Source organism: Salvelinus namaycush, unplaced genomic scaffold, assembly GCF_016432855.1.
Source record: "Salvelinus namaycush isolate Seneca unplaced genomic scaffold, SaNama_1.0 Scaffold379, whole genome shotgun sequence".
NCBI classification, from domain to species: Eukaryota; Metazoa; Chordata; class Actinopteri; order Salmoniformes; family Salmonidae; genus Salvelinus; species Salvelinus namaycush.
Genome location: NW_024060774.1, coordinates 105,327 through 116,897, shown reverse-complemented (window position 1 = coordinate 116,897; position 11,571 = coordinate 105,327). Strand labels below are relative to the sequence as shown.

The 11,571-nt window shown below is 44.0% G+C and overlaps 1 protein-coding gene across 1 annotated transcript in view; it reads right to left on the bottom strand.

Annotated features, from left to right (window-relative positions):
- Positions 1–946: 946 nt before the first annotated feature.
- Positions 947–11,571, bottom strand: part of LOC120040750 (B-cell lymphoma/leukemia 11B-like) — a 98,233-nt gene continuing 87,608 nt past the window's right edge. The window contains 2 exon segments of the mRNA XM_038985797.1: positions 947–969; positions 3,190–5,082. Of these exon segments, the coding sequence (XP_038841725.1) occupies positions 947–969; positions 3,190–5,082 (1,916 nt within the window).

Below are 11,571 nucleotides of genomic sequence, written 5' to 3'. Positions count from 1 at the left end.
CTAAATTCTTTTTTTGTTTCTGCAGTTCCTGATTTTTAGTCCAGTCTCTTCCTTGACTATTGTGTGACATAACAATCCACTCTGGCCATGTTTCTAGGGATACAGTCTTGTCCTGATTTGAAGAATTTGATATATATCTATATAGGTTTATGCATTTCTATGTACATATGCATACATATATACAGACACAGACACATCAATGTTGTGCTGGGTACTCCTAACCTAAATGCAGCTTTGTTTTATTTTTAGAAGTAATATCTCTGATATTCTATTGAAATTTCATAAGCAAATTAGAAACTAAGTTGACACATAAATTTGATACATTGTTTTCATTTTGTTCAAATCCTTTGCTTCACAAAAGTGTTGCATTTGTCTTGAGAGACGGTGAATAGGAAGATCAGTATTCAAGGCACACTCATGTCAAATTGAATGGCAGTACAAAAAGTGTCCCAATAAATTAATTTTCATTTTTATAGTGCCAGTATTGGGAAAGCCAAGCTTATAGCAACGCTGGCACTTCAATATCAGCTGATCCCAAACTATAGAACCCTTCACCCAGGCCGAGTAAATCCAGTAACAGTCATTTCTTGCTCAGAAGCCGTATTTTCCATTTTCCATTTTCCATTTTCCTTTTTCTTTTGTGTGTAAAAAAATGATTGACAAATCATAGTGCGGGTCAACTGCAAAGATATGTTTATGTTTTTCTCTTCTGTTTTTCTCAATGACAGATTTTTAACTCAATAAAACATTTTTGCTTGGATGTCAAAGGTCAACTTGAGGGGGTTTGAACAGGGGGGGTAGGACAGGGGTACATTATTCAAAATAACAAGGAGTGGTGATTTGGGCAAAGGTTGGTGCTTGCTGAAGACCGAAAAATCTTTCCTAAAAAGCTCACTCAGCTGTGCATTCTGTGTGTGTCAGAGTTGCTACTTCTTTCAGAATGCGTTCAACTACACATCACAGGGAGCCCTGAATGAGGAAAGAAAGAAAAAATTGTCTTACTGTTTGGGCACACGCTCAACAGAATTCTACAGACACTGTTTGTATCTATAACTGTGCAATTTACTGGTCTGCATATCACTAAGTAACTAACTGCCACTGGTTCTGTCTCGCAGCGGACAAGACCATTTTAACCAGAAGAAAAATACAACATCATAAACATTTTGACTATGGCACACTATACAATCTAACTTGTTATTATACAGGTATAAATTCATTTTGTCAAAATGTATAGATATTTATAGAAAAAAATGCATAGGGCAGTGATATCATAAAACATTGTTACTGAATGTATGTAGAGTTAATAATAATATAGAATTACATTTTAAGGTACGTAATTCTCATCTGGTTAAAGAGGTGGTGTCCGCTTTGGCTGTGACTATTGCCACCACCCTGCCCCTTCCTAAACCACCACCCAGACCCTTCTTAAACCACCACCCAGACCCTTCTTAAACCACCACCCAGCCCCTTCCTAAACCACCACCCAGCCCCTTCTTAAACCACCACCTAGCCCCTTCTTAAACCACCACCCAGTCCCTTCCTAAACCACCATCCAGTCCCTTCCTAAACCACCACCCAGCCCCTTCCTAATCCACCACCCAGCCCCTTCCTAATCCACCACCAGAGAAACATTAAATATGAATGGTGATCAAAACAGAAAGCAGAGTTTAAGGAGATACACCTTGCTTAAAGAATGTGTCAATACCTGGCAGTTTGAAATGACTGAGTAAGACTGAGGGTGATGAGACTGTCTGTAATGCTACTCTGTGCCCAGTGTCCGATAGGGAGTTTGTAATAGTGCTGAAAGATGTAATAGTCAGCTGGCAGAGGTGCACAGTGTGCATCAGAGACGAGGGACGGGAAATTGGGAGGAGAGTGTAATATATGCAATAATCTAAGGGCACGGGCGATTGTGTTAAACTCATCCGTGGAATGATAATGAAGAGGTGAATAACATCATGAAGAAGAGGGAAGAGACCCCTATAGCTCACCCTAAGATCTCCCTGCTCTCTCTGGCTATAAAGCTCCGCAGTTTAGCCCGACGGTTTAGCCATCCTACAACTGTGTGATAAAAGATAGAAAACATCAGTATGTGCATTGTCATAGCATTTCTGTTATGTTTAGTAGGATGGGTTAGGGGGAGTTTAGAAGGAGCTAGTTTAGATGCAGTGTGAGAATACTATGAGGGGATTCTAAAGAAATACACAATGTCTCTGTTTTTCTAGCGTTGTCTGTCAGGGGTGGGTACTAGGTACCAGTAAGCAGCTGCCTTTGTGATCATCTGTTTCTTCTTCTTCTTTATTTTTAATGGATGTATTTACTGGAGAGGAGGCAGGGTTTGTGAAACCTCCGGATCCTCTTTAGATTTACTGTCATAAATGACATTCAGTGCTACATATCCAATTAGATTAACATGTTAAAAGTCAGTTCATGCTACAATGCCAAAGGATTGTTGTCCGCAAATGTATATCCTATCATGTATAACAAACAAAAAATAGCTTTCTCAGTTATGGTTAAAACATTTTTTAAGATTAAATTCGGGCTTCTCTTCAGCAAATTACACGTGTAGTTTAAATATACAATTTTCTATAAGCAGTGGCCTAAAGATTATTTAAATGTATTTTTTTTTCTGTCTGCTAAAAAAAAATCTCAGGATATCCTCTGGGTTTAAAAAAATGAAATAAAATCCCAGCAATTAAAATAAAAAGTAAAACAAAATAAAATAGTACCTGCACATGCCAAAATATTACAAAATACAATAAATACAGAAATTATTGCACAGTTAAAGGCTCCAAAAATGGTATCATTTAATTAATCCTCTGATCAACCGTTATAAAGGATCATTAGCCAAATAAGGCAGTTTAGACCGGCTTTAATTGGTGCTGTTAATATCTGTTTGTTTGTTTAATTGTTTTTCTCAGTTAGCAGTTTCTTAGGCAAAAACATAAAATTAACCCAAAATGCGATATTTAAGAAAAAGAGTATCCAGCTACCCATTTTTGTATTTGTTTGTTTTTCAAGGTTGTGGCGAAAGAGGCAAAATAGGAAAATCTGGCTTAGCTTCTCTCGCTTCAATTTTGACCTCGTTGGTCATCAAATGTTCCCCATGCCACTTTTTCATGTGTTTCTCGAGAGTGCTGTACACACTGAAGGGCATTTGGCAAATGTCACAGCGGTACACTTCCTTACCCATCTGCCCGTGGGTCTTCATGTGGCGTGTGAGCTTGGAGCTCTGGGCGCAGGCGTAGTTGCACAGCTCGCACTTGTAGGGCCTCTCTCCCGTGTGGCTGCGCCGGTGCACTGTCAAGTTGCTGCAGTTCTTGAACACCTTGCCGCAGTACTCGCAGGTGTCGCTCCGTCGGCTCTCCTTGGAGCCGGGCCGGCCGGATCCCATTCCCCCCAGGTGAGGGGTGCTGCCCCCGCTGGCTGTGCCGCTGCGCCCCGACAGGCCGCCATCCAGGAGGTCCCCAGGAGGCGTGGAGAAGCGCAGGCTGCCGTTCTCAGACGAGTGCTCAGAGGAGGTGCCGAAGGGAGATTGTCTGGAGTCGGTGAAGCCCAGGAAAGGGTCTTTGATGAAGTGTCGTGAGGCGGCGTAACCCACCAGCCACTGGGAGTAGACGTTCTCAGAGGGGATGATTGGTGCCGGGGGCATGTCCAGATCCTTCTCAATCTTGATCCTCTTGTTGGAAGAGTTGGACAGGCTAGGGCTGGTGATGGGTGTGGGCTTGCGGGGGAAAAGGCTTGAGAAAGAGTTGCCGGAGCCACAGTTCCTGCCGTTGACAGTGGGCCTCTGGTGATCCCTTTCCATCTGGTGGTGATGGTGCTCCCTCTCCATCTCTCCCACCACAGAGTCCTCATCCCCAGTGTCCCGCTGCCCGTCGGACCCCTTCTTAGAGAAGGGCATCCGATTTTTACGATTGTCGACTATCAAGTTATTGTACTGCTGTATAGTGCTCAGGCCCACATTCTCCACCATCTTACCCAGGGAGAGAGAGTTCTTCTCGTCTGGCGGCGGCTTGGAGCCGTTCTCACGGTTACGGTAGAACTCCATGTTGTCCATGCTGAAGTTTGACTCTGGCCTGCTCTCGTTCTCCATCTCCTCTTCATCCTCTTCCTCTTCCTCCTCTTCACCCTCCCCCCTGAAGTCTCCCTCTCTGTTCTTCATGCCTTCTCCGGTCACTTCGCTGGTGCCCGGCTCGGGGGAGCTGGTGGTGGAAAGCCCATCGTCAGACCTCCCTGTCATGGAGCCAGATTTGTGCATGTGTGTCTTCATGTGTCTCTTCAGCTTGCTGGCCTGGGAGCAGGCATGGTCGCATAGCTGACACTTATAGGGCTTCTCCCCGGTGTGGCTCCGCCGGTGGACCACCAGGTTGCTCTGGAACTTGAAGCTCTTCCCGCAGAACTCGCATGACTTGCTCTTGGCCTGTGTCTGGGGCGGGGTGGTGCTGTTGGGGGGCATGGCCGGCAGGGGCGGGGTGCTGAGAAAGGGTGACTTGGGGCTTGGCTGGAAGGGGTTGGGGTTGAGCAGGCGGTGCATAGGGTTGGCCCGGCTGGGCGAAAGAGGAGGTGTGGCCACGTTATTGCTCCCCGCCAGCTCCCTGAGCCGCCTGGAGAAGTCCATGGATTGGGCCTCGATGGCCATGGGCGTCAGCCGCATCACCCTCTCAAAGGCACTGGGGTGCTGGGAGATGAGCCCCATTTCCTCGGCACTAAGGCGTTCCAGCCGGTGGGGGTCCAGGTGGTGGCGGGGTGAGGGGCTGACGAAGGGCGGCGTGTTGGGAAGGCCTCCGCGGTTCTCCATGAAGCCTGGTGGGGGCTCCCGGAGCAGGGGCCCAGTCATCCTCAACAGGTGGAAGGGGTTGTTCTCTCCCAGAAAGTTGGTGAGGGGGGACTGGGGGATGGAGTCCTGGCCCATGGGGGGCCCGGGGATGGTGATGCGGGGGGTGAGCGACGAGCTGGAGGGGTTGGACTCCAGGTAGATGCGGATGCCATGGCTGTTCTGGGCATGCTGCAGGAGGAACCAGGCACTGGGGAAGGGCTGCTTACACGTGGTGCAGATGTAGCTTGAAGGCTCGTCCCTGCCTCCTGCAACACAGGAGAAACACATACAAGAAAGAAAATCATTAAAACATGTTCTTCAAAAGAAAATATTGTTGAATGAATTCAATGACAGTAACTTCACATCTATCTGAGGAATAATATTGAGATTTTCAATGGAGTGTTTAGTGGTATTCGGTAGTCAGTAAAAATACAACCAGTTTGGTGTTTCTGTATGGTGAAGCTGGTGACTGTGTTTGTATTTCTGTTACCATATTTCCTTACAATAAACCTATTTCTTACGTATGGGGAGTGAACCAACTGAAACACACCTGGATATCTGACAGCTGTGTTTGCAGGATTTAAAACTACCACTGATAAACATGGTTATCACCCGGTCATGTGTTGATTTATACAACGAGAGGAACTTTGCAGAGAGAGAGCCATCAGACAGACTTTTGTTATCCACTTCATATTTGCCTAATACCTCCAGTAGCTGAAATAGTCTTTACACATCATGTTGTCACATAACAGGGACATACTTATCAGGCTTTTGACAAGTGCATTTCCATAGGCACTGTGGATTGGCCGACGCGGTGGGACCACTGTACACACCAGTTTAAGTGCTCTTTAATCTCTCCTACTTACAAATCTCAAAATGATCACACCATGCAAGTGTGTTTTGGTGTGTGTGTTTTGGTGTGTGTGTGTGTGTGTGTGTGTGTGTGTGTGTGTGTGTGTGTGTGTGTGTGTGTGTGTGTGTGTGTGTGTGTGTGTGTGTGTGTGTGTGTCTTTAAAACACACGTAGCCCTCCAAGCAGAGGGACTTTAATCATCACAGAGACGGCAAAGTAATATGGCTCTATGCTGAGAAAGTACAACTTAAAGATTTAAGGAACTCTCATCACTTTCTAACAAATAAAGGCATCGTGCCTCGAGGGAACAAATAAAAAAAAGAGAGGAAAGAGGAGAGGAAAATAAAGATGGTGGAGTATTAAGATAAATGACTGCTAATAAATAGGGAGAAGGCGGATGGAGAGATTGAAACGGAGCGGTAAATTATTACTGGTCTTGGGGTTGTTATTTGGTATTTAACTGACATCCACTGGGTGCTTTGTGTCATTCTAGACACACAAATTCAATACATTAGAGCTGAAAACACTTCAGAGCGTTTGAGAAAATATAGGGTAAAGTTTTAGTGTTTACAGGTCTCCTTCGTAAAAGAGGTCTTCTGACCTCAACAAGACTTCCTGTATAAATAAAGGTTGAGTACAATACAAAAAATAACAAGACATGTATAACTTCTTTTCTCTGTGTGTGGTTGTTCAACTTTGCAAATGAAGAGGCACTTAATGACTCGCCACACACATTTAGACGGCGGGATCAAATATTGACTTGTAAATCTCCAAAGTAAGGTTTGGCAATATGTACATTTTTACCTCATGCCAATAAAGCAAATTGAATTGAATTGAAAGAGAGCGAGCGAGCGAGCGAGCGAGCGACAGACAGACAGACAGACAGACAGACAGACAGACAGACAGACAGACAGACAGACAGACAGACAGACAGACAGACAGACAGACAGACAGACAGACAGACAGACAGACAGACAGACAGACAGACAGACAGACAGACAGACAGACAGACAGACAGACAGACAGACAGACAGACAGATTGAGGTTCTAGGCTGTGGTGCTTGGCATAGCTCTGTACCTTTAACAGTACATAACTAATTGATGGCCCAGCCCCTGTGTTACACATGCCGGTTGGGTAATGCCAATGGGACTCGTTACCGCAGCGACACAAACAAGCATAATATCCAGCACATGCAGTGAAAATGGATGTTAAACACAGACTGTCACGTTCCTATGGGGATTGGTATAAAACACACACACACATATAAAGTGGGAAATTGTAATTGTGCTCTTGGAAACTAGATTAATTTATTTATTCAATGAAAGCTTTGTGTTTTTACCTAATGCTTCAATTTAGAGTACAGATGAAAACATAACGTTTCTGTAATTGTTAAGTATTGGATTCAGAGATTTGTGCCTGTGTGTGTGTACATTAAGTATGTCTATACTCTGTACACAGAGGCTGAAGAATCATAAATAATAATAATGATTTGGTGGGTGTTTATATTTATCCCATTTCATATATTTGTGTGAAGTGGAAATGTGTTTGCTGCATATCCCAACTCCACCTCAGACACTCATTGGTCCACAGAGTAGAGAGCTCCAGAGAAAGGCTGTATAGGGAAAAGGATAGTGAACACACAGTGTGTCTGCATGGGTCATTGCTGGAAAAAACACAGCTTTTCATAGCAGGTTTAGGAGAACTGACAAAGCAGGTTAGGAGAACTGACAAGCAGGTTTAGGAGAACTGACGAAGCAGGTTAGGAGAACTGACGGAGCAGGTTAGGAGAACTGACGAAGCAGGTTAGGAGAACTGACGAAGCAGGTTAGGAGAACTGACGAAGCAGGTTAGGAGAATTAGGTTAAGGTTAGAAAAAGAGTTAGGGTTAACAAAAAAAAAAATTAAAAATTGATCTAAATTTGACATAAGCTGGATCCCATCTAGACATGACCGTCTGCATGGCCTCTGATGATATGTAGGTCACAATGCAGATGTAAGACAGATGTTCAACCCAGAACAGAAGGTCTATTCTGGTCACTGAAATATGATTAGACCATCTTGTTATTGTTTGAATAACAACAACTCCTCTTGATACTTCACGAGGGATATGCAAAAACAGTCCATTCATTTTGTTGAAATAAAATGTTCTAAGGCTGCTTATTCTTATCTTTAATAATAATAAATGCATAATAAATTGTTCATATTATTAATTTAAAAATTATAATTGCGCTGGTCTTATTTCATTTATGTAAAATTGTGAATCATGTGCACTTAGATTAGTAAATACTAACTAGCATGATTATATTTGATTTCAAGGCTAATAAAAGTGATGGGAATCTACAAGGCTGATCAATAAATATGACGCTCCGCTAAAGCCACACTGAGCTTGTGCTCTAAATGCATCTCCAAGACAAACAGATTTCTGAAATCGCCTTTTAAACCTCATTACTGCACTGTAATGTCCAACGCTTTATCAAATAACACACTGGTCATTTCTCTTTAACACTGTAACATTTGCACAAATCAATTATTGCTATCTGTGATGTCAGCTCAAAGAATGACTCAATCAATCTGTCTGCACAAAAAAACGTTTCAACCACATCTTCACGCATGGCACTTAGTGGGGCTGCATTGGAAAGGTCTGGTGTAAAAGCATTTCCCCTGCATTGAGTGGGGATGTAAGGAGATGTTTATGCGTGGCTGTCTGACGTGTGTACAGTGTATGTGTGTGTGTCTCGTCTGTTAAGGAGAAGGAACAGCTGCTCACCTCAGTACTGAAGCATGACTGCCCTGGCCCTGTAAACCCTTTGACTTAATTATAGTGGACACACACAATGACCCCCCCTTCAGGCGACACATTAAGGGCCTGCTGTCCCCCTCCCCACCACACACACACGCTCATAGCCACACACAATCCCCTGTATCTTCCTCATCCCCCCCATAATACACAAAAACACACACATTATTCCACCCACCCCCCCATATTTCCCCTCTCTTATTTTATGGTCCAGTTCTTTTCAAAGCCCTAGTGCTACATAAAGGAAACACTGGAAATCAACCAGGGTCTCTATTTCTTACACCTGCCCCTCTTTGCCCTCTCAATTTCTCTCTCTCTTCTCTCTCTCTTCTCTCTCTCTTCTCTCTCTCTTCTCTCTCTTCGCTCTCTTCGCTCTCCTCTCTCTCTCTCTCTCTCTCTCTCTCTCTCTCTCTCTCTTCGCTCTCTCCTCTCTCTCCTCTCTCTCCTCTCTCTCCTCTCTTCGCTCTCTTCTCTCTCTCCTCTCTCTCCTCTCTCTCCTCTCTCTTCTCTCTCCTCTCTCTCTTCTCTCTCTTCTCTCTCCTCTCTCTCCTCTCTCTCTTCTCTCTCTTCTCTCTCCTCTCTCTCCTCTCTTCTCTCTCTTCTCTCTCCTCTCTCTCTTCTCTCTCCTGTCTCTCCTCTCTCTCTTCTCTCTCTTCTCTCTCTTCTCTCTCCTCTCTCTCCTCTCTCTCTTCTCTCTCTTCTCTCTCTTGCTCCACTCCACTGTACTGGCTGAACTTCTTCAGCATACAAAACATTTCATTGGGGGCTGAAGGTCAATAAATGTAATTCATTTCTGCCCCACAATTAAGCGGGAATGACTGTCCTCCCCTGGCCGGGATCCTCTCCCTGGGATGGTATTAGTGCCCTCTGATGGAGGGACGGAGGGATGGAGTGGAGTGAGCCGTGAGTTTATTGAGGAGTTTTCAGTGTGAATCCTCCCAGGGGGAAGGAGTCCGACACAGATGGCAAATAAAGTATGCAGCCCGAGGCCAGAGCACATTATGCTAATTCTAATGTCAGCTGTACTTTAATATACAGCTCTATTTAATCACCCCCTTATTTCACATTTCCATATGAAAAAAACCTGTGCCACTGCTTCAGCCGTCTCTCTCTCTCTCTCTCTCTCTCTCTCTCTCTCTCTCTCTCTCTCTCTCTCTCTCTCTCTCTCTCTCTCTCTCTCTCTCTCTCTCTCTCTCTCTCTCTCTCTCTCTCTCTCTCTCTCTCTCTCTCTCTCTCTCTCTCTCTCTCACACACACACATTCTCACACTCTCTCTCTCTCTCTCTCACACACACATTCTCACATTCTCTCTCTCTCTCTCTCTCTCTCTCTCTCTCTCTCTCTCTCTCTCTCTCTCTCTCTCTCTCTCTCTCTCTCTCTCTCTCTTTCTCTCTCTCTGTGTCTGTCTGTCTGTCTCTCTCTCTCTCTCTCTCTCTCTCTCTCTCTCTCTCTCTCTCTCTCTCTCTCTCTCTCTCTCTCTCTCTCTCTCTCTCTCTCTCTCTCTCTCTCTCACACACTCTCACACTCTCACACTCTCTCTCACACACATTCTCACACTCTCTCACACTCTCTCTCTCTCACACACACATTCTCACATTCTCTCTCTCTCTCTCTCTCTCTCTCTCTCTCTCACTCTCTCTCTCTCTCAGACTCTCTCTCGCACAAACTATCTCACTCTCTCTCTCACTCTCACACTCTCACACTCTCTCTCTGGGGTGCTGTGGTTGTGCACGAGTGTGGACGACAATACACACACACACACACCACATTCTGAACGTACTGCTACACACACATGGGACTGGTTTCAGGAGACTAGGCGTATGTCACGCGTCACTACTTCACAAGAGAGACGTTTGAATGGAAACTTTTTGGGGGACAGAAATGCCTTCTGGAACAACGTCTTCAACTCCCTTATCTCACCTTATTTGCTCACATTGTATATAGACTTATTTTCCTATTGTATTATTGACTGTATGTTTTGTTTACTCCATGTGTAACTCTGTGTTGTTGTATGTGTCGAACTGCTTTGCTTTATCTTGGCCAGGTCGCAATTGTAAATGAGAACTTGTTCTCAACTTGCCTACCTGGTTAAATAATGGTGAAATATTTTTATTTTTTTAAACATGTGAACTTTCATGTGCCTTAATAACAACCTTTTATGCCATCTGTAAATACAAATAAAATTGTTAAATTACGAGCCTAGTTGGTTTAGCCACAGAAAAAGTCAGCAACCTTTCCGTTAGCCATGATTGGCTGAGATCATGGGTGGGCTGGACATGCCAAGAGATGAGTTGGGATTGGTCTGCCATGTACAGTAGCACGCTATAATATGAGCTGGTCAGTATGTGTAGGTAATCCTGTCTATAATATGAGCAGGTCAGTATGTGTAGGTAATCCTGTCTATAATATGAGCTGGTCAGTATGTGTAGGTAATCCTGTCTATAATATGAGCTGGTCAGTATGTGTAGGTAATCCTGTCTATAATATGAGCTGGTCAGTATGTGTAGGTAATCCTGTCTATAATATGAGCTGGTCAGTATGTGTAGGTAATCCTGTCTATAATATGAGCTGGTCAGTATGTGTAGGTAATCCTGTCTATAATATGAGCAGGTCAGTATGTGTAGGTAATCCTGTCTATAATATGAGCTGGTCAGTATGTGTAGGTAATCCTGTCTATAATATGAGCTGGTCAGTATGTGTAGGTAATCCTGTCTATAACATGAGCTGGTCAGTATGTGTAGGTAATCCTGTCTATAATATGAGCAGGTCAGTATGTGTAGGTAATCCTGTCTATAATATGAGCTGGTCAGTATGTGTAGGTAATCCTGTCTATAATATGAGCTGGTCAGTATGTGTAGGTAATCCTGTCTATAATATGAGCTGGTCAGTATGTGTAGGTAATCCTGTTTATAATATGAGCAGGTCAGTATGTGTAGGTAATCCTGTCTATAATATGAGCTGGTCAGTATGTGTAGGTAATCCTGTTTATAATATGAGCTGGTCAGTATGTGTAGGTAATCCTGTCTGTAACATGAGCTGGTCAGTATGTGTAGGTAATCCTGTCTATAATATGAGCTGGTCAGTATGTGTAGGTAATCCTGTC